The 26,573-nt window shown below is 44.1% G+C and overlaps 1 protein-coding gene across 21 annotated transcripts in view; it reads left to right on the top strand.

Moving 5' to 3' along the window:
- The window catches only part of GYG2 (glycogenin 2), a 64,373-nt gene that overhangs the window by 25,903 nt on the left and 11,897 nt on the right, over nucleotides 1–26,573 (top strand). For 18 of the 21 annotated variants that reach the window (XR_010338177.1, XM_064364543.1, XM_064364544.1 and 15 more), the window contains 6 exons: nucleotides 1,489–1,630; nucleotides 8,709–8,883; nucleotides 11,210–11,372; nucleotides 13,064–13,190; nucleotides 16,025–16,247; nucleotides 17,541–17,744. Coding sequence is in view for 19 of the 21 variants with exons in the window: in XM_064364543.1 (XP_064220613.1) it covers nucleotides 1,489–1,630; nucleotides 8,709–8,883; nucleotides 11,210–11,372; nucleotides 13,064–13,190; nucleotides 16,025–16,247; nucleotides 17,541–17,744 (1,034 nt within the window). In the remaining 2 variants the exon portion in view is untranslated. Of the gene's footprint in view, nucleotides 1–487; nucleotides 1,369–1,488; nucleotides 1,631–8,708; nucleotides 8,884–11,209; nucleotides 11,373–13,063; nucleotides 13,191–16,024; nucleotides 16,248–17,540; nucleotides 17,745–21,533; nucleotides 21,700–26,573 lie in introns of those variants that run through there. The other 3 variants (XR_010338178.1, XM_021676475.2, XM_021676476.2) reach the window with 3 other exon arrangements.

The raw sequence follows: 26,573 nt of genomic DNA, 5'->3' as shown, positions 1-26,573 counted from the left end.
CTGCCATAAATTGTATCTGCTGTTGTCTCTCCTGCCTCATACATCCCTGAGTTGAAGTCTTTTTAAGAAATGGTCTGTCCAGAATTTAAATAACATGTTTGGCTGTTTCTTTACAAAGCACGATTCTTTTCTTTTCTTCCTTTCTTTTTTTAAAATTATTTTATTTTATTTTATTTTGAGACAGAGACTCACTCTGTTGCCAAGGCTGGAGTTCAGTGGTGCAATCATGGCTCATTGCAGCCTTGACCTCCTGTGCCCAAGCGATTCTCCTGCCTCAGCCTCCTGAGTAGTTGGGTCTACAGTTGTGCACCACCTCATCTGGCATTTTTTTTTTGAGATAGAGTTTCTTGTTTGTTGCCCAGGCTGGAGTGCAACGGCACGATCTCAGCTCCCTGCAACCTCCACCTCATGGGTTCAAGAGATTCTGCGGCCTCAGCCTCCCAAGTAGCTGGGATTACAGGCATGCACCACCACACCTGGCTAATTTTGTATGTTTAGTAGAGATGGGGTTTCTCTACGTTGATCAGGCTGGTCTCAAACTCCTGACTTCAGGTGATCCACCTGCGTTGTCCTCTGAAAGGGCTGGGATTACAGGTGTGAGCCACCAGCCCAGGCCGGCTAATTTTTTTTTTTTTTTTTCAGTAGAGATGAGGTCTTGCTGTGTTTCCCAGGCTGGTCTTAAACTCCTGGGCCCAAACGATCCTCCTTCCTTGGCCTCCTGTATGTAACACTGGGATTACAGGCATGAGCCACTGCACTAGCTCAGAGCACAGTTGTTTTGAGTGAGTTGGATTACATCTTTGCTGTAACTCAGGGAATCAAGGCATTGCTTCCACTTTTTGCCTTTTGTTTTCATCTAAGATCTAAACACTTTGGCTGAGTTTTCAAGAGTGAAACACAATATAAAATAAAGGAGCGGAACTCATACAGATTGTAGCTGTGAGTTTCCCTGGCATTTCAGCGTGAGGAAATGGTCGTAGCAGTTGGGTTGACTTTGCCTCATGTTTAAGGTTTCTTCACACTCTTTCTGTGTTTTCTTTTGTTTAGAATGAAAGGAAACGTGTATGTGAATCAGAGTACTGACTACTCAGCACAAGTCGTGATTGTTTTTGAGACAGGGTCTCAGTCTGTCGGCCAGGCTGGAGTGCAGTGGTGCAATCATGGCCCACTGCAGCCCCGAACTCCCAGGCTCAAGTGTCCTCCCACCTCAGCCTCCCGAGTAGCTGTAACTACAGGCATGCCACCATGTCCAGCTAATTTTTATATATTTTGTAGAGATGGAGTTTCACTATGTTGCCCAGGCTGGTCTCAAACTCCTGAGCTCAAGCAATTCACCCGGCTTGGCCTTCCGCAGTGCTGGGATGACGTGTGAGCCGCCGCGCCGGGCCCCAGCCGTGATGCTCGGGAGAGGAGAGGAGGCGACTGTGGCACCATCGCCCCTGCCGTGCCTCATGAGTGTAACTCTGGTGTTTTTGTTGATTTTCACAGTGACTGATCAGGCTTTTGTCACACTGGCCACCAATGACATCTACTGCCAGGGTGCCCTGGTCCTGGGGCAGTCACTGAGGAGACACAGGCCGACGAGGAAGCTGGTGGTGTTGATCACTCCTCAGGTGTCCAGGCTGCTCAGGTAAGGCTTAGAGATGTGGCCTGTGCCCGGCTGGGTCCTGTGGAAGGAGAGTCACCTATCCCGCTAGAGGTCCCAGGAGCTATTCTGATGACTGACCGCCTTCTTCACAGGACTGGATGGCAGGCAATCATGATGGGCCTCTGACATTTGTAACGAATCTTTGAATCATGTGGAAACATGCATGAGATTGGCTTCACAATACTTTAAAAAACAATACTGGGTATGGTTACTGTTCGTTCTCACAACCATGGAAACTGAAAACTCAATTCTTTTTGTGTCTTTGATTTTGAGACAGGGTCTCGTTCTGTTGCCCAGGCTGGAGTGCAGTGGTATTATCCCAGCTCACTGCAACCTCCACCTCCCGGGCTCCTGTGATCTTCCCTCCTCAGCTTTCTAAGTAGCTGGGACCACAAGTATGTGCCCCCATGCCCGGCTGTTTTTTCATCTTTATTTTTTTGTATTTTTGGTAGAGACAGGGTTTCACCACCTTGCCCAGGCTGATCTTGAACTCCTGGACTCACTCAATCCATCTGCCTTGGCCTCCCAAAGTGCTGGGATTACAGGCATGAGCCACAGCACCCTGCCAACGAGTCTTTTTGTTTTTATAATGTCCTTTTATAACCCGCTTTGTCTTTAATTCACAAATAAAGCAAATACATAAACAAATGTGTCTAGTGAATAAAGCATAGGCTTTTCTGAAGTGTCATACATTATGTAAGCAATAATCATGTTCTTTCATCAACCATGGACCACTTAGAAAAGCTGATTTTATACAAATGGGACCAGGAGGCATTTAATATGGTAGTTGCAGCAGGTATTGAATGTCACGTTTTTTGACGATGAAATAATAAATCTAGATGTTAATAGCTAAACTAAAAAAAGAACAAACAAAGAAAAAACCAACCCATGCATCCTCAGACATTTTAAATTAGAAGTGCTCTCCTAAATAAGTCGATCTGGGTACAAATGAAAGCTTGAATTATGTACTATTTCAGAAAATCATTGCAAGGTGAGTGCTACCGATACAAAGCAAAGGCGGTAGCTAAAGTGGTACAATCAGTAAAGAAATTATCCACTTCAAATATGTATATATAGGATATACATATTTTGAGACAGAGTCTTGCTCTGTCTTCCAGGCTGGAGTGCAGTGGCACGATCTTGGCTCACTGCAACCTCCACATCCTGGGTTCAATAGATTCTAGTGCCTCAGCCTCCCAAGTATCTGGGATTACAGGCACCCAACATCATGCCCGGCTAATTTTTGTATTTTTAGTAGAGACAGGGTTTCAGCATGTTGGCCAGGCTGGTCTTGAGCTCCTGACCTCAAGTAATCTGCCTACCTCGGTCTCCCAAAGTGCTGGGATTACAGGCGTGAGTCACCGTACCCAGCCTTAAATATTTTTAAAATAAAAAAAAAAGCAGGGCCGGGCACGGTGGCTCACGCCTGTAATCCCAGCACTTTGGGAGGCTGAGGCGGGCAGATCACGAGGTCAAGAGATCAAGACCAGCCTGGCCAACATGGTGAAACCCATCTCTACTAAAAATACAAAAAAATTAGCCGGGCATGGTGGCACACGCCTGTGGTCCCAGCTACTCGGGAGGCTGAGGCGGAAGAATCGCTTGAACCCAGGAGGCTGAGGTTGCAGTGAGTTGAGATCGCGCCACTGCACTCCAGCCTGGTGACAGAGCAAGACTCCGTCTCAAAAAAAAAAAAAAAAAAAAGCAGATGGCAGTAAAAAAAAAATTTATAAACATAAAACAGCAAAACTAATAATTGGGAACAAGAAACAAATTCAGGGGTTAGATTTTGTTTTTTTTTTTTTTTTTTGAGACAGAGTTTTGCTCTTGTTGCCCAGCCTGGAGTGCAATGAATGGTGCAATCTCGGCTCATCGCAACCTCCGCCTCCTGGGTTCAAATGATTCTCCTGACTCAGCCTACCGAGTAGCTGGGATTACAGGCGTGTGCCACCATGCCTGGCTAATTTTTGTATTTTTAGTAGAGATAGGGTTTTGCCATATTAGCCAGGCTGGTCTCAAACTCCTACCCTCAAGTGATCTACCCTCCTTGGCCTCCCAAAGTGCTGGGATTACAGGCATGAGCCACCGAGCCTGGCCAGATTATTTAACAATAAATCTTCAGGGAGGCCAAGGTGGGAGGATTGCTTGAAGCCAGGAGTTTGAGACAGTCTGGGCGACATAGCAAGACCCCATTTCTACAAAAAATAAAAAGAGTTAGTCTGGTGTGGTGGTGTGCACCTGTAGTCCCAGCTACTCAGGAGGCTGAGATGGGAGGATTGTTTGAGCCCAGAGGTTCGAGGCTGTTACGAGCCATGATCGCACCACCACCCTGCAGCCTGGGCAATAGCGTGAGCTCCTCTCTCTAAAAATAAAAATAGCAAATAAAAATGAATCTTTTATTTGAGAAAATATAAATGTACAAAACTGAAATTAAAAAGAAGTCATTTGGAGGCATTTTTAAAAGCGAATACTGTATAGAACCGTTACTGTAATAACGTTGGTAGTATTGAAGAAGTGCTTGATCCTTCGAGGGAAGCTGGTGAGACCTTGGCTGTTGTCATCAGAAGAAATAGAAACCTTCTATTTGACAATAACTTTGAGAAAAACTGAACATGTTACCAAAGGCTTATCTTGTAGCAAGGCCCTGGCGTGAGCCATTTTGGGAAGTTCTGTTAAATTGCCCATGATGAGTTCATTTCCCTGCTACATACACTATCATAGAGCATAGAAAAAGATGAATATGCTCACTTATTTTGAGAAACTGTCATAATCTTGATACCCAAACTTGATTTCCAGGTTTGATTGTGTTTATGTATGGATTTAGAAAGCCCTCAAATACAGGGTATGAATAAGGCAACTCTAGCCCTGTAGTAAAGAAATAAATGGTGCTTATTCTATGAAAGCAAAGATAGGTTATTATTTTAAAATCTATTAATGTCATTAATCACATTAATATTTTAGAGAAAGTCAATGGTAATATCCTTTTAAAATAAAAACTAAACTCATAACCAAAAGAATTCCAGGCCAAGCATGGTGACTCATGCCTACAATCCTAGCACTTTGGGAAGCTGAAGCAGGCAGATCACTTGAGGTCAGGAGTTCGAGACCAGCCTGACCAACATGGTAAAACCCTGTCTCTACTAAAAAAAAAAATTAGCTGCATGTGGTGACAGGCACCTGTAATCTCAGCTACTCAGGAGGCTAAGGCAGGAGAATCACTTGAACCCAGGAGGTAGAGGTTGCAATGAGCCAAGATGGCGCCACTGCACTCCAGCCTGGGCATCAAGAGCTAGACTCTGTCTCTAAAAAACAAAAAGAATACCACGTATATTATAAATATAGAGGTAAACATTGAAAACATAGAAAAATCTGAGAAAATAGATGGCAGTTTCTCAGCACTGCTGTGTGGGACTGGAGGGTTCCATGTGGCAGGCGGTCCTGTGCACTGCAGGGCGTTGAATGAAATATCTCCGCATATTGATCCAGGTGGATGTTTCGTTCATCTGAAAGCTGGAAATGCTGTTGTAAATTACACAAGATGAAAGAAGACACCGGAAGTGCACTGCTGTGCACCAGAGATACTATGTGTTAAAAGATAAAGCAAACTGAGGGACAAATTTATAATATTATAATGAAGAGGTTCTTATTGTCCATCACGTACAAAGAACTCTTAAACACTTGAGAGATTTGCATGCGCCAGAAGCAAAGGTAGACAGACAAATACAAAAATAGGCATTAAACACCTGTAGTCCCAGCACTTTGGGAGGCCGAGGCAGGTGAATCACTTGAGGTCAGGAGTTCGAGACCAGCCTGACGAACATGGTAAAACCAGTCTCTACTAAAAACAGAAAACACATTAGCCAGGCATGGTGGTGCCTATAATTCCAGCTACTCAGAAGGCTGAGGCAGGAGAATCACTTGAACCCGAGAGGTAGACGTTGCAGTAAGGCGAGATTGCACCACTGCACTCCAGCCTGGGCAACAGGGCAAGACTCGGTCAAAAAAAAAACCTGACTGTATTAAGGTCCAAAAATACACCAGCAGATTCCCTGTGTGATTTTCACAGCTGGGGGAGGGGATAGAAAAATGCATTGTCGGTGTCACAAAGGATAAATGTTTGAGGGGATGGGTACTGCATTCTCCATCACGTGATTATTGCTTATTGCGTGACTTTATCAAAGTAGACTTAAGATCTACTCAAGAGGAACTTAAAATAGTCCGAAACAACATGGCAGAAATGGTGGGAAGGGTTTAGTGTTGCAGATCGGGTTGAGGTTTTGTAGGACCTTTTATTGTATATTTCACAGTCATGGGGAGAATTGAGGGATGGTGCTCTGTAGTGGTCAGGGAGTAGAAGACGAGCAGTGAGCAGTGACCAGGGGTGTGGGTGGTGGGAGATGGCCCTTCACTCAGGCTGTGTGCTACAAGCGTGTTGTGGAGCGATCTCTCTGTAGGGAAACCATGCCAGGAGCCTACGTTTATAGCTTTGAACTAACCATACTCATGAAACGTAATTCTGCTTCCAGGAGTTTATTTTAGGGAAATGAGCAGAGCTGAACAAAAGGATGTAAGGGCATAAATGACAGTGCCATATGTAGTGAGGTGGAGTGCTGTTTCTCCTGCCCTCCCCCCGTCTGGATCTTTATGCAACTGTGGTGAAGATGCCATAAATTCCATAAATAACTGGGCCCAAAGCAGAGGGAGATTTGCTGAAAGATGGGTACTTTTTCAGAGAAATACTTACCTTGAATACTGAGCAGTGAAATCTTACAAATAAATGTAGAGTCCAAGAGAAATGCTAAGAGATATAAAAGGCCCGAGAACTTCAACATCTGTCAAATAGGAGAGAAAAAGAAAGAAAGAAAGAGAGAGAGAGAGAGAGAGGGAGGGAGGGAGGAAGGAAGGAAGGAAAGAAGGAGAGAGAAGAAAAACAAAGAGAGAAAGAGAAAGAAAGAGAGAAAGAGAGAAGTAACTACTATTATATTTCAGCTCTGAGAAAAATGTTTGGATTGAGAGTGTTCCAGATATTGAGCAGAGTTAATGAAGAAAGCTCACGTGTAGACACAAAGTGGTAAAATTTCAGAGCAGCAAAAATGAAAAAAAATCCTAAATGCCTTTCTGTATCAATCTGGTTGAGACAACTGATGTCTCAAAATTCTGGTGAAAGATAACGTTGAAATGAAAGTTCTGTATTCAGCTTTAGTACCATAATTTGAAAGCAAAACAAATACTTTTCAAATATGCAGATGCACAAACATTTTATTGCTCAAAGACCTTTGAGGAAAAAGTTAGTTGATTGACTCCAGCAAAATGGAATGTGACTCCAAGAAAGGTGAGAGTAGCCAAGTACAGTGGCTCATGCCTGTAACTACAGCATTTTGGGAGGCTGAGGTGGGAGGATCACTTGACTCCAGGAGTTCAAGACCAGCCTGAACAACAAGTGAGATCTCGTCTCTACTAAAAATTTGTTTAAAATTGCTGAGTGTAGTGCTGCATGCCTACAGTCCCAGCTACTCAGGAGGCTGAGGCAGGAGGATCACTTGAGCCCAGGAGATTGAAGCTGCAGTGAGCTATGGTTACATCACTGCACTCCAGTCTGGGTGACAGAGCAAGACCCTGTCCCAAAATAGTAATAATAAAAAGAAGGGAGCACACAGGAAGGAGTGCTGAATAAATGAATGTATAAAACACAGTTAAGTATGAATCTGTTAGCGCATAGCTATGAAAATAATCTGGAATTAATGTTTCACATGGGAGATAATTGAAAGAGCAGAGAAGAAAGAGAGAATGAGCCTATGTTCACGTTTTCGTTTCGTCTGGGAAGAAGACATAGATAATGACTATCTTTATATTTGATAGAAAATATCAGCTTAGGCAGTTGAAAGGTGGTCACCACCAGAAAACTAGAAAACATTTGTACACGTTTCAGAGCCTTCATGGGAAATGCATGGATTGAAGAAAACCTGATTCACGCAGTCAGAGGCGGGTGGGAAAGAATGACACCAAAGAAGTGGAACGTCTGATACATGTAAAAAAGGGGAAATAATACGAAATGAAAGTGCGGGACTCAGTCTCAATGTAACAGTGATCATAATAAACACGAATGGATTAAAATTCCTTTTAAAAAAGATAGACTTTCTGAATGGGGAAATAAACATAAAACCCAGACATACATTAGTGCAAGAGGCAGCTTAATTAAAAACAAGGAAACAAAAAAGTTAAATACAAATGGATGCATTTGACATGATTCTGTTCCACTGTCCAATCTAAGTAATTGTCAATTATTTTATAGACTGCTCTTCAGTTTTTTGTTTTGTTTTTTTTTTGCTTTTTTTTTTTTTTTTTGAGATAGAGTCTTGCTTTATTTCCCAGGCTGGAGTGCAATGGCGTGATCTTGGCTCACCGCAAGCGCTGCCTCCCAAGTTCAAGCAATTCTCGTGCCTCAGCCTCCCAAGTAGCTGGGACTACAGGCATATGCCACCAAGCCTGGCTAATTTTTGTATTTTTAGTACAGACGGGGTTTCGCCATGCTGGCCAGTCTGATCTCCAGCTCCTGACTTCAAGTGATCTGTCCACCTTGGCCTCTTAAGGTGCTGGAATTATAGGCCTGAGCCACTGCACGCCAAGCCTTGCATGACTTTAAATATATGAATATGAAAATATTGAACTTAGAGTAATCATTGTGCTTTGTGTTGATTGAAAAATATAACACTGGCTATCAAAGAAGCATGTTCAAAAATACTTAAATCATTTCAAAATGTCCTACAAATTATGGTGGTTTCTATGCACCCCTAAAGCTTCAGTCATTTAGCTCAGGTACATGACTAAAGTAGTATGTTGATTCTTCCAGTGCGGTGGCATCTCACACCATTGACATTTGCATTCAAGTATGAGCCATCCATGGAAATGAGCTCTGAACATGGAGACCGCAGGGAGGCCAGTGGGGAGTTCTCTCTGTTCTATGTTTGTGAGGAGCAAAACAGCACCCTCCCAAAGGAAGAGGCAGTTCTGTGCTAAATATTCACCCACTGTCCTCCTATTTGGCACATGTCTGTTCCAGGGCCATCCTCTCCAAGGTGTTCGATGAAATGATTGAAGTGAATCTAATCGATAGTGCAGACTACATCCACCTGGCCTTTCTGAAGAGACCTGAACTTGGCGTCACCCTCACCAAGCTTCACTGTTGGACTCTCACTCACTACAGCAAGTGTGTCTTCCTGGATGCAGACACTCTGGTGAGTGAAGATTCCCTACTTGATAAGAAACCTCCAAGACCCCATCTCTCCATCCTTAAGCAGGCTGTCAACTCTTTTTTTTTTTTTTTTTTTGACATGGTGAATCACTCTGTCACCCAGGCTGGAGAGCAGTGGCTCAATCTCTGCCCACTGCAATGTCCGCCTCCATGGTTCATATGATTCTCCTGCCTCAGCCTCCTGAGTAGCTGTGATGACAGGCACCTGCCATCATGCCCAGCTAATTTTTGTATTTTTGTAGAAACAGGGTTTTAACATGCTGGCCAGGCTGTCAGCTCTCACTGGCAGATGCCTGTGAGGTCATGTGCATTTCTATTTCTAACACAGTATTCAGTCTATTACAACCAGACATAACATACCCCCACCACTGTGCTAGACCCTGCTGAAGAGAATGAGGGGTTGGAAGACATGTTCCTACCCCAGGAATGAATTATAACCACAATATTTTACACAAGCAAAATAGAACCATTAGGAAAAAAAACTTGTGGCTGGGTGCAGTGGTTCATGCCTGCCATCCTGGTACTTTGGGAGGCTGAGGTAGGCAGATCACTTGAGGCCAGGAGTTTGAGAACAGTCTGGGCAACATGGTGAAGCCCTGTCTCTACAAAAAATACAAAAATTAGCCAGGCATACTGATGCACACCTGTAATCCCAGCTACTTGGGAGGCTGAGGCATGAGAATCGCTTGAACTTGGGAGGTAGAGGTTGCAGTGAGCTGAGATCACGTGACTGCACTCCAGCCTTGGCAACGTAGCAACACCCTGTTTCAGAAAAGAAAAGGAAAAGAAAAATCCTGTCGCCATGATTGTATATTGAATTATGTGGTCCTGATTGGACTGGTACACCAGGCCCTTTAAGCTGTGACATCTCCTAATCGCTATCTGGGCTAGTGACCTACACAGTGTAGAAACCCATGGTGGGCACTTTCGAAAACAGCCATTGGAAAATCAAAATGGAAAATGAAGTTGGAGTGTTAGAAGTCAGTTCTGGATTGTCTTGGTTAAGTAAAACCAGGTCTGGAGAAAGAAGAAACCAAGAATGCTAATCAGAATAGTGTTGCATAATTTAGAAAATCCATATGTGTTAAAGCAGGGGTTCCCCAACCTCTGGAGCCATAGACAGGCACCAGTCTGCTGGAAACCAAGCCACACAACGGGAGGTGAGTGATGAGCAGGCGAGCGAAGCTTCGTCTGTATTTACAGTCACTCCCGTCACTGGCATCACCACCTGAGTTCCACCTCCTGTCAGATCAGCGGCAGCATTAGATTCTCATAGAGATGCGAAGCCTATTGTGAACTGCGCATGTGAGGGATCTGAGTTGCACGCACCTTATGAGAATCTAAGGCCTGATGATCTGTCACTGTCTCCCATCACCCCCAGATGGGACTTTCTACTCACAGGAAAATAAGCTCAGGGCTCCCACCAATTCTACAGGATGCTGAGTTGTGGAATTATTTCAATGTCATGTGCTTGAATCATCCTGGAACCGTCTCCCACCACCATTGTCTTCCAGGAAACTGGTCCCTATTGCCAAAAATCTTGGGGACCGCTGGGTTAAAAAGAACTGAAATTAATTGTCAAGCTCTATAAGGCAATTAATTACATTATGTTGACTTCCAAACGTCTCTGCTTATGAATTTCTGTAATGTCATTGCTGACATTTGCTAGTGTGTTGAGGATATACAATTAAGAGAATTTCATGGAGGATTTTAAGAACTTTGAGGAAATAATTTTAGACAGTGTTGCTTCAACCACTTGAAATCAACCACAGAACAGTCTTTCTCACAAATGTTTGTCCTTTGAGTGTAAGTGTGAAAGTCTTAAGAGTCACTCAAAAAAAAAAAAAAAAAAAAAAACTGGACGCAGGTTTCCAACCAGCAAGCATTTCCAGGCCCATCCTAAAGTTCCTACTGTATTATTTTGTAAACTCAATCTGCCTTTGCAGAAAGAAGCATTGGCCAGGCACAGTGGCTTGTGCCTGTAATCCCAGCACTTTGGGAATTGAGGTGGGTGGATCACTTGAGGCCAGGAGTTCGAGACCAGCCTGGCCAACATGGTGAAACCCTGTCTCTAGTAAAAATACAAAAATTAACTGGGCGTGGTGGTAGGTGCCTGTAATCCCAGCTACTCAAGAGGCTGAAGTGGGGGCATTGCTTAAACCGGGAAGGTGGAGACTGCAGTGAGCCAACACCACACCACTGCACTCCAACCTGGGCGACAGAGCGAAACTCCACTCAAAAAAAAAAAAAAAGAAAGAAAAATTAAAAAAGAAGCATTGCGGCACGTTCTCCGTATTTTGCTTCACCAGGTGCTGTCCAATGTCGATGAGCTGTTCGACCGGGGAGAGTTTTCTGCAGCCCCAGACCCAGGGTGGCCGGATTGCTTCAATAGTGGGGTGTTTGTCTTCCAGCCTTCGCTCCACACGCATAAGCTTCTGCTGCAGCACGCCATGGAACACGGCAGCTTTGACGGTAAGCCAGGGCAGCCTGGACATTTGAGGAGGAGAATGGGACTGCTGCCTGTACTCATTTCCCCTTATCTGGGAATGGCCACTTGAAGATCGAGGTGGGAATTGAAGGTACGGCCAGTCAAGGGTATAGGAAGAGATCAAGAAGTACACAAGGAAATATGCAGTTGAGAGAACCATTGGAAATATCCTTGCTAAGCAGAAAAAACAGCTCGACAATCCAGTCATATAAAATAGGTGAGAAATGTGTTAGGAGATTTTGTCATTGTGTGACCATCCAGATGATGCAGCCTCCTGGGTACCTAAGCTGGATGGTAGAGCCTGCTGCTCCTAGGCTGCACACCCATAGAGCGTGTGACTGCATGGGATGCTGCAGGCAACTGTCACATAGTGGGAAGTATCCAAACCTCACAAAGCTCTAGTGAAAATGCAGGATAAACTCTTATGGGACCGCTGTCATATGTATGGCCTGTCTTTGACCCAAGCACTTTTATGTGTTGTGTGACTGTACTTGGCGTTGAACATGGGTTGGGCCTGGTGGCTCATGCCCATAATCCCAGCACTTTGGGAGGCCAGGGCAGACAGATTGCTTGAGGCCAGGAGTTCAAGACAAGCCTAGGCAACATGGCAAGACCCTATCTCTACAAAAATTACAAGAATAAGCTGAATGTGGTGATGGCACCTGTTTCCTGTGCTCCCTGGGAGGCTGAGTTGGGAGCAGCACCTGAGCTGAGGAATTCAAGGCTGCAGTGAGCTATGATTGCACTACTGTACTCCAGTCTGGGTGACAGAGTGAGACCTTGTCTCAAAGAAAAGAAAAGAGCATGGCTGTGTTCCAATAAAACTTTATTTACAAAAACATGCAGAGAGTGTAGTTGGCTGACCCCTGGTAGAATATAGGGGAGAATTAAACTGAGGTAACCTGAAGCCACGTATTTGTTCAAATGGGAGTCAGTAGAGAGGACATGTGCTGGAATTTTCATAAAGTAAAAGAAAATACTGGCCAGGCGCAGTGGCTCATGCCTGTAATCCCAGCACTTTGGGAGGCCGAGGTGGGCGGATCACCCAAGGTCGGGAGTTCGAGACCAGTCTGACCAACACGGAGAAACCCTGTCTCTACTAAAAATAGAAAATTAGCTGGGTGTGGTGGCACATGCCTGTAATCCCAGCTACTCAGGAGGCTGAGGCAGGAGAATCGCTTGAACCTGGGAAGCCGAGGTAGCAGTGAGCTGAGATAATGCCATCACACTCCAGCCTGGACAACAAGAGTGAAAACTCTGTCTAAAAAAAAAAAAGAAAAGAATAAAGAAAATACTGGACCAGTGAAGAATTGCCTCTAGGTAAAGGCCAAGAGTTAATAAAACCAGCAAAAAGGTCAGGAAAAGCGTTGTCACTACCAGGGAGCACTCGTGAGGGGATGAGTGGAGTGCTTTGGACTCCATATGCAATTTTCTTACTCATCTCGGGGCTCCTAGTGGAGACTTTTGGAGGAAATATGCACGTATTTTTATCAATGGCTTGGGTTATCAGTCCTTCCTGAGAACAGACAGAATGTGTTAGCTGGCAGACAGAAGAAATGGAATTAGTAACCCTGAGGGCAAGTGTTTACGTTGAGAGCTTCAGGCACAGCTCGCGTTCTTGGAGTGGACCGGACCATACTTTCCTAATCTGCTTTTTCGTTTGCTCATTCTGTAGGGGCAGACCAAGGCTTACTGAATAGTTTCTTCAGGAACTGGTCGACGGCAGACATCCAAAAGCACCTGCCGTTCATCTATAACTTGAGTAGTAACACGACGTACTCTTACAGCCCTGCCTTCAAGCAGTAAGTTCTCCACCCTGGCCAATCCTGCCAGCTCTGCCGCTCCTGAGCCACCTTCCCTCTTGGAAGATATACCAGCTGTTGGCATATTTTAAAAATCTATCTACCTATCTACCTATCTGTCTGTCTGTATGTCTATATATGTATGTATGTATCTGTCTGTCTATGTATGTATGTATGTATGTATCTAGATCTGGATATCTATGTGTATACATAGAGCTATATATCTATATCTACATATGTATCTAGATCTAGATCTAGATATCTCTCTATATATATTCATCTATCTAATGTATATATCTATGTAGATATTTGTCTACACAGACCTAGATATCTGTCATCTATCTATCATATCTATTATCTCCATGTATCCAGATAGATCGGGATGTTTATATATGTACCTCTATCTGTCTGGATCTACATCTCTTTGTAGCTATCTCTATCTCTACCTATCTCTATCTAGCGATCTAAATCTAGATCTCTATCTCTCTATCTAGATCTACAGATCTCCCTATATCTGTGTATCTATCTGGATCTATATACGTATCTATCTATCTAGATCTGGACATCTGTGTAAATATGAATACATCGATCTATCTATGTCCAGCTTTATATACACACATATAGACACACATTGGTGTAAATGACAATGATTCCCAAACTGTGGCCCAAGGAACCCTGAAGAGTTCCCTGTAACTCTTTCAAGTGTCTTCAAAGTCACAACTACTTTTAAAAAAGAATTCTGAGATGTGATTTTTTTTCCCTTCTTGCTGCCATTTTCTCATGCGTCTATGCTGGAATTTTACAGACACTGCCTGGCATGTGATAAGGTAACACAGACAGAGCTAGGACGAACCAGCTGTCGCCTCTTGGGAAAATGGATTCCACTCTTTTCACAATTATTCTTCTTTTTAATATAGAAGGTATTTTTAATGAAAAAATATGAAATTTATGTTACTGCATAATGGTTTGATTTTTTTTTTTTTTTAGATGGAGTCTCGCTCTGTCACCAGGCTGGAGTTCAGTGATGCGATCTCAGCTCTCTGCAACCTCCGCCTCCTGGATTCAAGCGATTCTCCTGCTTCAGCCTCCCAAGTAGCTGGGACCACAGGCGTGCAACACCATGTCCAGCTAATTTTTGCATTTTTAGTAGAGACAGGATTTCACCATGTTGAGCAGGCTGGTCTCGATCTCTTTACCTCGCGATCCACCTGCCTTGGCCTCCTAAAGTGCTTGGATTATAGACGAGAGCCACCGAACCCAGCCTGGTTTGATTTTTTTTTTAAGGGATTGATAAATACGTTTTCTAATTTCTCAGTTTTAATCTCAATTATTGTAAATACAGAGAGATAGAATCCACAGAGGCATGGCCGGGCACGGTGGCTCACGCCTGTCATCCCAGCCCTTCGGGAGGCTGAGCGGGTGGATCACTTGAGCTCAGGAGTTTGAGACCAGCCTGCACAACATGGCAAAATCCTGTCTCTACCAAAAATAAAAATAAAAAAATTAGCCGAATGTGGTGTCACATGCCGCTAGTCTCAGCTACTCAGGAGGCTCACTTGAGCCTGGGAGGTGGAGTTTGCAGTGAGCCGAGATCGTGCCACTGCACTTCAGCCTGGGTGACAGAGTAAGCCTCAGCTCAGGAGAAAAAAAAAAGTAAGAATCCAAACGGACAAAGCTCTTTGGGTCCCTAAGAGGGTCAAGGGTGAGGGGACCAGAAGCTGTGAAATTCACTTCTCCAGAAGATAGGGATATAAATGAAAATAGAGAATCTGAGAATCACCTTGGGAATGAATAATTCTAGAGTTTGTATTCTCTACAGAGGACATAGTGTCCCCAAGGAAGAGAAATTGATTCTCGGGAGTGAAAAACTTCTTATTTTTTAATGTGTAGTCACAGTTGTAATGTACAGAACATAGATATGTCATGTGACTTTTGTATTCATATTTCATGAGGAGGTGATCAAAGAAAAAAATGTTCAAAAAGGCTCCTGGAGGATGGTGGTGATGATGAACAAGAAAAAAGTTGGCGAGGGGAAAATTTAGAATCCTGTAAGAGAGAAAAAAAGCCAGTTGCCTTGCCGCTTGCTATCCAAGGATATCTGTAAAAGCTATTATTTTTTTGTCCCTGTCATTTTAAGGATATGATGATTTGGGCTGCCATACTTCACGTTTTTAAAAAACTGATTTCTTATTCCCATTTTGGGAAAAAATCTCAAAGGATTATGATTATGTTTCTTCATATATAGAAAATAAAATAACTGCAAAAACTGTGATTTAAAAATATATCTTTATGTAAAATAACTGCAAATGAAACTACTACTACTATGCTGATGGAGGAGTAGTATTGGTTATATATTGATTGCTAGCTTGACAGTCGGGTATGGTACTATTGCTCATATATTGACTGCTGCATTGATAGCGCTAGTGTGTTATTCTTGATTGTACATTGATTACCATAGTGATAGTAGTTTGTTATTATTGATCACAGATTGATGACTGAATTAATAGCAGTAGTATGTTACTATTGATTATATATTGATTACTATGCCGATAGTAGTTGATTATTATTGACTATTGATCACTACACTGATAGTAGTTGATTATTGATTATATACTGATGACTGCATTGGAAGTAGTAGTGTATTGTTATTGATTATATATTGATTACTATGCAGATAATAGTAGTATAATCAATCATAACAATCAGTAATGGAGATCCATTGGGACAAGTCCTTTGGAGGCTGTCTTTGAGGAGCTCCATGGTAGTTGGGTGCTTTCTGCGTGTCTTTTATCGCGTCTGAGTGGAAATCAGAATCCCTTCTGTTTCCTTCTCAGATTCGGTTCCAGTGCAAAGGTCGTCCACTTTTTGGGGTCCACAAAGCCTTGGAACTACAAGTACAATCCACAGAGCGGCTCGGTGTTGGAGCAGGGCTCAGCGCCCAGCAGCCAGCACCAGGCGGCGTTCCTTAATCTCTGGTGGACCATCTACCAGAACAACGTGTTGCCCCTTTATCAAAGCGTCCAAGCAGGGGAAGCACTCGCAGCTCCTGGACACACAGTAAGTGGGGGGTTCCCTTAAAACCCACAGCTGAGGGCGAGGAGAACATCCTCGTCAGCAAGGTCTGGCGTGGTTTTTTTGAAACGCCCCATTTGTGTCTAAATACTGTATTTCATGGAAAAGACTACTGAGAAGGAAGCACCTCTTCAAAAAATTTTTATTTTTTGGCTCAAAATGAAGAATTCCTAATGAGTAGAGATACTGTTTTAATTTATAGGCCTTGTGCGTAAATAGGTTGTTGAAGTTAGCCGTCCTCATTAGAGTAAGAAACACTCATGGACGAGTGATTCACAATGACTGAGGATGATGTCATTCGGGTCAACATTTTCCACTTGAAACCATCATTTGAGATAGCCATTGGAGGAAGTGTCTGAAGAGGATTTTGTAAATTTTTGATTGACACCAATTTGATTTAAGAAAATATAATGATAGCCCCTAGATGTGCTAAATAGTGAAGTATCTGCAGTGTGTTGAATATGGAATGCATCTGCCTTACATAAAACCTTTTGCAATTAGGAGCTTATTTCTTTAAAAGAGTATTTGCACTAGAGTACTAGTACTCTAGAGTACCAGAGTGTGTTTTTTTTTTACTAGAGTAAAGAAAACTAGAGTTGTTTGTTTGTTTGTTTGACAGAGCCTTGCTCTGTAGCCCAGGCTGGGGTGCAGTGACACGATCTCGGCTCACTGCAACCTCCGCCTCCCAGGTTCAAGCAATTCTCCTGCCTCAGCCTCCCGAGTAGCTGGGATTACAGGTGAACGCCACCACGCCCCGCTAATTTTTGTACTTTTAGTGGAGATGGGGTTTTGCCACATTGGCCAGGCTGGTCTTGTAGCCCTGACCTCAAGTGATCCACCCACCTCAGCCTCCCAAAGTGCTGGGATTGCAGATGTGCGCCACCGCGCCCGGCCTTTTTTTGTTGTTTTACTAGAGTATTTGCTAATGCCACAGAGTCTGCTATCAGCACATGCACTGCTTGGGAAGTTGAAGAGAATTCCTATTTTAATTTTTAGTATGGTTTTTTATTTGGGTGAAGCCAGGGGCTACTTTTTAAGGGCTGCTGAAAACGCCTCTCATCGTCTGACACTAGGACGTCAGTGTTTGTGTTCACTTCGCTAACATTGCCTTGCCACATATTTCCTGCTGGGCATTTTGCTAAGTACTGGATTGCACAGGAGGGAATCTTAAGGCTTAGTGTCAAATGGTTCTGAGAAATAAAACATGAAGGACAATTATTTAATGATTGCACCCCCCTCCCCCAGGACAGCTCACTGGATGTGTCTGTTTTTGTGCAGCTTTGCCTCAGTGATGTCGGGGTGCCATGTGTAGATTCAGCGTCTGGCGCTGGAGAGCCGTGTGCAAATTCAACACCTAGTGCCAGCGTGCCATGTGCAAATTCAGCACCTGGATCTAACCAGCCTGCTCAGGGCCTTCCAGAGCCAACCCATCTCATAGTGGATGAGATCCTGTCTCTGCCTGAAGGACGCCGTTCAGAAGATGTAAGTATCTGCGTTCCACACAGGTGTGATGGAGAGTCAGATGCTGGCTCCCAGTGAGAGAGCAGAGAGAACCGGCTTCCCTGGCTCTCTGGGGAGGGGTGATGGAGGGAAGGGCTGGTCTTTATTGCGGCATTCAAAGCTTCTGCATTTATCTGCATTATGGCACACCGACTCAAGCTCACCTCCAGAAAGATACCCAAGTCCCAATCTCCAGGACCTGTGAAAGTGACCTTGTGTGACAAAAGGGAGTTTGCAGTTGTGATTAAATGAGGGAACTCGAGATGGGGTGGTATGATCTTGGATTATGGGGGTGGGCTCTTAGTCATCACAAACCTCCCTTAAAAGAAGAAGGCGGAAGTGTCAAGGTCAGAGAAAGAGAAGTGAGGCTGGAAGCAGAGGGCAGAGAGAGGGGGATTGGGAGAGGCTGTGTGGCTGGCTTTGAAGATAGAAGGAGGCCACGAGCCAGGGAATACGGTGGCCTCCAGAAGCCAGAGAAGGCAGGAAGTGGATTCTCCTCCAGGTCCCCAAGAATGAACCAACTCTGCCAACACCTTGATTTTACCCACTGGACTTCTGGTCCCAAGAACTATCAGATGATCAGTCTGCCTTGGCATAAGCCACCAGTGTGTGGCCGTTTCTTATATAGCAGCCTCAAAACACTGATGCCGCATGGAGACACACGTTCACTCTCGAGCCGTTTGTAGAGTCTGGGGGTACAGAGCTCTTTCACGTTCAGTGCTCCTTCGACCCAGCTACTGGGCCGTGCATCCTGAGAGCTTTCAGCCCAACCCCTGACTTGAAAAGGGGTTCAAGTGAGGATGAATTCCTGCCGGGGCTCAATGTTCAAGTTAATGTTGACCTGCACAGTGGTGTCTATTGAGGCTGTCTGCAGAACTTTGTCTCCACAGAAGAAAAATGAAAACACATCTTATTTCCAAAACAAAGAATGGAGGCTGTCATTTCTCCAGCTCCGCTTTCTAGGCGAATACTTCGGAACTATATCTTGTGTTTAAAGATTTCTTGGGGCCACGCATGGTGGCTCACACCTGTAATCTTAACACTTCGGAAGGCTGAGGTGGGAGGATTGCTTGAGACCAGGAGTTTGAGACCAGCCGGCATCACACGGAGACCTCGTCTCTACAAAAGTGTCAAAAAATTTAGCCGGGCTTGGGTGTGTGCACCTGCAGTCCCAGCTACTTGGGAGGCTGAGGCAGGAGGATTGCCTGAGCCCCGGGAGGCTGAGGCTGTAGTGAGCTATGATCTCACCACTGCACTCCAGCCTGGGTGACAGAGCTAGACATTGTCTCAAAGAAAAAAAAAAAGATTTCTTGTTTTAAATCTTTACCACTCATCCTAACAAGTTTCTCAACAGAATTATTTTGAGATCATACTTAGGGAAGGATCTGGGGATGGGGCTGAAGGGAAGTCATTTTTCTCTGTATATTTCAGATAGAAATATATATATTTCTTTTCACGGTGGGCACTTCGGGAGAGCCGTTTCTTGTTGCTTGTAAACAAGCGGCCTTTACGTTTCACACTCATTGCTATGGAAGACTCCACGGGCTTCACTGCACTGTGCTGTGAATTATGCCCCGACAACCTTAGGCATTAATAATGTCGGAGTGCTGAGTTCACATTGACCCAAACACATTGAAAAGATTTTTCGGTTCAGATGGTGACGACTGGGGAGGTGTAAATTCGTTTTTCTGGTTTTGCGTTCCTCGGGTGTGTCCTGAGCGTGCCATGGCCTGGGTCCGGCCCCAGGACGTGCCTCATGTGAGCTCTTACATGATGTGCAAAACGGGCAGTGGAGCTGAGCCATGCTCAGATCAGGATGTCTAAGGAAAACTCGCATTTACATGAAATGTTTAGTAGGCAACAAAGTTTGGACTGTAAACCAAAGAGTTTGCTGCACCATTCAAGGCTCATGCTTCTATTTGCATTAGTTAATGCAAATAAAGGGGGACTCTGATCCACTGAAAATAACTGAGTGCTCAAACTCCTCGCCTGAAAGAGAAATACTATTGAATGCTTCATAAAAACAAATTTAGGAAGTGCATTTTGCCACGGTTAAGGACACACTGTGACGCAGCCTCAGGAGGTCCTGACGACAGGTGCCCAGGGTGGTCGCGGCACAGCTTGGTTTTATGCATTCTAGAGAGACATGACGTAGCGATATGTGTAAGAAGTACATCGGTTCAGTCCGGAGAGGCGGGACAACTCCAAGTGGGGAGGGGGCTTCCAGCTCATAAGTAGTTAGAGACAAATGGTTGTATCTGTTTCTTTGAGTGTCTGATTACCCTCTCCAAAGGAGGCAATCAGATATGCATTTATCTCAGTGAGCAGAGGGTGACCGAGAGAACGGGAGGCAGGTTTGCCCAAGCAGCTCCCAGCTTCACTTTTCCCTTTGGCTTAGTGATATTGCAGTTCCAAGATTTATTTTGTTTTCACAAGACTCTATTGAGTCCTCAGAAAACAGTTTTCAAACCATCTTTCTGATTTCTGGTTATGTAATTTTAATCTTGTTCTGTCACTGAGTCTTGAACGTTAGCAGTTTTTCAAACTGTGGGCTGAGCTTTGTCTGAATAAGGATTATTTTAAAGGATTGTGTTTTTGCAGATGATCTTAAAAGCATTCTTCTTTTTTTTTTTTTCTTTTTTTTGAGATGGAGTCTCACTCCATCACCTAGGTTGGAGTGCAATCATGTGATCTCAGCTCACTGCAACTTCCACCTCCCAAGTCCAAGCAATTCTCCTGCCTCAGCCTCCTGAGTAGGTGGACAGGTGTGAGCTACCACGCCTGGTTGATTTTTGTATTTTTAGTAGAGATGGGCTTTGTCCATGTTGGCCAGGCTGTTCTTGAACTCCTTACCTCAGGTGATCCACCCGCCTCAGCCTCCCAAAGTGTTGTGATTACAGGCATGAGCCACCGCGCCTGGCCATTAAAAGCATCTTAAAAGTCTGTTCTGAACCACGGTGGGCACTGCCTCATTCGTAACGTCAGCCACTCTCTTTCAGAAGCAAGTGTGTGTTCACCCTTCAGCCCCTCGAGGGATTTACATGAATTGTCACAGCCCCTAAAAACAAGCTTCCCAGAGACTCCCAAAGGGCAAACAGTCAGAAAGCTCCAGTCCCAGCTGCAGCTCAAGTTGTAGCCCTGCCAATCTCAGAAAAAAATAGACCAATTTAGAGCGAGAGCACTTAGCACTTTGGTTTCTCCAAAACAGTGCCCAGCATGTTCAATTCGTATTAATCTCCATGGAATTGTTGCGGTGATCTTCTGTTGACGTAAGTCACTTCGACTTTTGCTTTGGATTCATCATTGTGGATGCGGCAGCAACTTAGCTGCGTGTTGTCTGTCCCTGAGGCACATCTCAGTCAGAGCCAGTCAAGCCAAACCCAGGAGAGACTTTCCCGTGGAGTCACGGGGCTTCTGAAAAAAGCACGTGCAGAGCATCATGGTGGTAGAATTGAGGATCGTCCCGCCTTGATGCCCAAGGAGATGGACGAGGACACAAAAGCACGTTCATTTCACCCTGCTTAGGTGCTGTCTGTTGTCAAAAAGACAAAAAAAAATGCTGGTTAAGATGTGGAGAAAGGGAAACTCTTAGCCGCTGTTGACGGGGATTAAAAATAAGTACGGCCAGGATGGAGAACTGTATGAAGGTTCCTCAAAAAATTACAAATAGAACTACGATATGATCCGGCCATCACACTACTGGACATTTATCCAAAGGAAAGTAAATTAGTATATGGAAGGGACATCTGTCCCTGTCCATGTTTTCTGCAGTTTATTCACAACAGCCAATATATGGATTCAACCCAACTGTCCGTCAAAGGATGAATGGATAAAGAAAAGGCACTGCATAGATACACCATGGAATACTATTCCACCAGAAAAAAGGAAAGGAAATTCATCATTTGCAGCAGCATGCATGGAAATAGAGGACATTATGGTAGGTGAAATAAGCCAGGAACAGAAAGTTAAACATTGCATGTTCTCACTTATCTGTGGAAGCTAAAAAAATTTAATCTCACAGAAGTAAAAAGTAAGACCAGGCACAGTGGCTCACTCCTGTAATCCCTGCACTTTGGGAGGCTGAGGCAGGATGATTGCCTGAGATCAGGAGTTGAGACTAGCCTGGGCACCATAGCAAAACCCTGTCTCTACAAAAAATACAAAACTTAGCTGAGTGTGGTGGTGCTTGCTGGTGGTCCCAGCTACTCAGAAGCCTGAGGTGGGAGGATGGCTTGAACCTGGGAGGTTGAGGCTGCAGTGAGCCAAGATCACACCACTGGACTCCAGCCTGGGCAGCAGAATGAGACCCTGTCAAAACAAAAACAAAAAAAAGAAGGAAAAATTAGAAGAGAGTGTCCTAGAGACTGGGAAAGGTGGCGGGAAAGGAGAAGATAGGGAGATATTTGTTAAAGGATACAAAATTACACCTAGGCAGGAGGAATGTGTTGCCATGTTCTATAGCCCTGTAGGATGACTGTAGCCAACAGTAATACATAGCTGGAAGGAGGATATTGTACGTTCCCAAAAGAAAGAAATGATACATAATTGACGTGATGGATATGCAAATTACCCTGACCGGATCACCGGACATTGTATGTATTGAAGCATCCCTATGTACCCCGTGAACGTGTACAACTATTATGTGTCAATTTTAAAAAAGTAAAAATTTAAAAAAAAAAAGCATGTTCAACAGCCAGCAGCCTCAAGAGGACTATCAGCTGGTTTCATACACAGTGAGACTGCAGTGCCCTTTGGACATTTTTGGCATGGCTCCAAATCCCCACCCCATTCTCAAGGGGCAATATTGCAGAAAGGAGGAGGGTAGAAACAAAAATCTCAACAATTGGAGAATCACCAGTTTCCAGGGCCCAGGACAAGACCTAGGAGGAGATGAAGAACATCCTTGCAGGTGGAAGCTGTCTCTGTCTGGGTGGTGCTGGGGACAGTAGGTGGCCCTGGGACCTTCCGTCTTTCTGCTGTCAGTTTGACCATGAGCTCAAGACCGAGGGTACAGTGAGGGGAGATGACCCCCCCGCTGGGCTGAGCGTAGTTTGCTTAGGATATTTAAGCAGTTCTCAAAAGTAATTGCAGAACCCGAATCTCTTATCTTGGGGGCTCTGCCCAGCCTCACCCCTCCCTCCACCCCACCATCATGCCCACCCATTTCAAAAAAAATCAATGGGAGATGGCAGCGCAGTGCCCAACTGCAGGCCCTTAAATGAATAAACAGCATCTGCACATCACAGAGGGGGCAGCAAGGGAGATGAAAACAGACAGATCCAGCTCAGATGTAGTTTGATCCATAGGAAAGTGACGAAGTGAAGAAGGTATCTGTGAGCCCTGCAAGAGGCCCCAGGCATGGCGTGAAGGGGAGGCAGGCAGGAGAGAGCAGACTGGCCTCAGACTTGGACGCTGAAATGCTTAGTTGCAGCAGGAGCGGGGATGCCTCCGTAGGTCCAGGGGAAAGGAGGAGACACCCGAGCATTGGAGGCCCAGTGGGCAGAAGACTTAGAGACCGGCTTAAATATTTAGCAGAAAGGAAGATAAATTCAAATAGAGAGATTCAGGAATGGGAAGAAAGGGATGGAGGTGAAACCAAAGCAGTTTAAATACAGATGCTCTTTGATTTACAATTGCTTTACATCTCAACAAACCCATCGTAAACTGAAAATATCTTAAGTCAAAAATGCATTTAGGCTGGGCGCAGTGGCTCACACCTGTAATCCTAGCACGTTGGGAGGCCAAGGCAGGCAGATCACTTGAGCTCAGGAGTTCAAGACCAGCCTGGCCAATACGGTGAAACCCTGTCTCTACTGAAAATACAAAAATTAGTGAGGCGCGGTGGCAGGCACCTTTAATCCCAGCTACTCAGAATGCTGAAGCAGGAGAATGGCTTGAACATGGTAGCCAGAGGCTGCAGTGAGCCAAGATCATGCCACTGCACTCCAGCCTGGGGCACAAGAGCAAGACTCAGTCTCAAAAGAAGGAAAAGAAAAAGAAGCATAACCTTAAATAACTAGGGAGCATTACGTTGGCTGACTGCAACACAGATACAAAAAACCTGACAGAATAAAAAGAATACTAGCAAAAAAGGTATTTTGGGCCAGGCATGGTGACTCACGCCTATAATCCTAGCACGCTGGTAGGCCGAGGAAGACAGATCACTTGATCTCAGGAGTTCGAGACCAACCTGACCAACACCGTGAAACACAGTCTCTACTAAAATACAAAAATTAGCCGGTAATCGCCTGAACCCGGGAGGTGGAGGTTGCAGTGAGCTGAGATCGTGCCAGTGCACTCCAGCCTGGGCAACAGGGTGAGACTCCATCTTAGAAAAAAAGAAAAAGGAATTTTGGAGTTCCCGTGTCCACATAAATTCATCCTTCAATCTCACTCCCCATTCTCCCCACCTCTCCATCCTAATGTAGGTGAATAGTGGGTTGGGAACACTGACCTAAAAAATTTTGTTACGGTCTATATATTTTCTGCTATTATTCTAAAAACAATGACTTCTTCAGGGGAAGGGATTGGGGGCAAGGGGAGGGAGGGCATCAGGACAAAGAATGAGGGATTTAAAGCCTAGGTGACGGGTTGATGGCTGCAGCAAACCACCGTGACACACGTATACCTGTGTAACAAGCCTGCACGTCCTGCACATGTATCCTAGAACTTAAAGTAAAAAAAAAAACAAACACTCTATTTAACAAAAGGTATGTTGATTGATGGATTATTATATCTTACTGTCACATTTTCCAAGATAATATTTAAAAACACTGAACAAGGAGTTGAACATTTGAGCTGTTTTGTATACTAGTTGGGTGACTTTGGATAAATCAATATTTCTGAACATCTTAAAACAAAAAGTGGGAGGGATGCTGTCCATACAGTATCTGATATATAGCTCACCCTGCACATCTGTGGGTTCCACACCTGTGGATTCAACCAAGCTTGGATCAAAAATATTTGGGAAAAGAAATTGCATCTGCACTGAACGTGTAGAGACTTTTTTCTATGGTTATTATTCCCTAAACAATACGATACAGCAAGTATTAACATAGCATATGTATTGTAATAGATATGGTAATTAACCTAGAGATGATTGAAAGTCTGTGGGAGATTGTGTACTGCTTATATGCAAACACAGTTCCATTTTATATCAGAGACTTGAGCATCCATGGATTTTGGTATCCCTAGGAGGTTCTGCAACCAATCCTCCATGGATATCAGGAGAAATTCCATTCATTAATTCACACCCCAGGTGGTCTTTGAAATGAATCATGCAGCTTCACAGCTTCACTGTCACCTGCTGTCGTCCATTTGCTGAGTTACTCTGAGTTTTTTATTTAGGGGAGCTGAATTCCTAAATTGAATGGAAAAAAAGGTTATTTTCATAAATCGCAATAACTTCATAAAAGCCGATGGTGCATGCTGGGGCTATTCAGTATGTATCAAGATGACAAGGCTGTTGTGTTTTGGTGTTTGCTGTTGTTCCTGTTTTTGAGACAGGGTCTCACTGTGTTGCCCAGGCTGGAGTGCAGCAGCACGATCTTGACTCACTGCAGCCTCGACCTCCCAGGCTCAGGTGACCCTCCCACCCCCTCCCAGGTAGCTGGGACTACAGGCGGTGCCACCATGCCCGGCTGATATTTTGTATTTTTTGTAGAGACGGGTTTTGCCATGTTGCCCAGGCTAGTCTTGAACTCCTGGGCTCAAGTGATCCACTCACCTTGACCTCCCAAAGTGTTGAAATTACAGGTGTGAGCCACCGTGCCTGGCCCAGGTCTGTGTTTTTAAAAGAAAAGCTGAATATTAATTTTTTCCACATACATTAATGTATTAAAGAAAAAAATGCAATTAGCATCTTCTCCAGTGTTTTGACTTCCAGTATTTGGAGTAGGGAAATGCAGTTAATTAAAAGATTAGAGTTGTCCTTCAGTTTCTTTTTAAGCTATCAAGTTTTTTTGCTCTTGTTTGTAGAGAATCTTATTTTATTTATAATACACTTTTCTGTTGAAGTGTATCCTGCTTTTGTTTTTTTTTTTAGATGTTGTCTCACTCTGTCATCCAGACTGGAGTGCAGTGGTGCAATCTTGGCTCACTGCAGCCTCTGCCTCCCAGGTTCAAGCAAGTCTCCTGCCTCAGCCTCCTGAGTAGCTGGGACTACAGGTGCCCACCACTACACCTGGCTATTTTTTTGTATTTATAGTAGATCCGGGTTTTCAGCATGCCAGACAGGCTGGTCTCGAACTCCTGACCTCAGGTGATTCAGCCGCCTCAGCCTCCCAAAGCTCTGGGATTACAGGCGTGAGCCACCATGCCCGGCCTCCACTAACATTAGTAGAACCATTGACTGTGTCCCATGTATCTGTGACACAGTTATCTGCATTTTCTATCAGTCTTTCTCCCCATACTTTACTGACCTATTTACTAGTTAACTGATCTCTTTGGCTATGTCTAATCCGTTGTTAACCCCACATTCTAGTTTTCAGTTATTATGGTTTTAGTTCAAATTAACATCAGATTTTTTGGGTGGAGTTTCAATACTACTTTGAAAATTTTTATCTTTCCTCCTATTTTATTTAAAGTGTTTCTCACATTTAATTATAGTCCATGTCTGATAAATCACATATTTAGTTTTCGGGTGGGTTTGGTTTTATTGCTTAATTTTGTTTGCTCTCGATTTTCACTCATTTGGTCTTTTCTTGTGTAATAGTTAATTTTTCAATTGACAGCCAGACACGGTAAATGAAAAAAAAATTTGCAAAGACTATTTGTAGCTCTGAATCATATTATTATATCATATTATCCTCC

Source organism: Aotus nancymaae, unplaced genomic scaffold (assembly GCF_030222135.1).
Source record: "Aotus nancymaae isolate 86718 unplaced genomic scaffold, 86718_ANA_hifiasm-v0.15.2.pri h1tg000058l, whole genome shotgun sequence".
NCBI lineage: Eukaryota > Metazoa > Chordata > Mammalia > Primates > Aotidae > Aotus > Aotus nancymaae.
The sequence above is the reverse complement of the archived record's forward strand: the minus strand, read 5'-3'. Positions and strand labels throughout refer to the sequence as shown.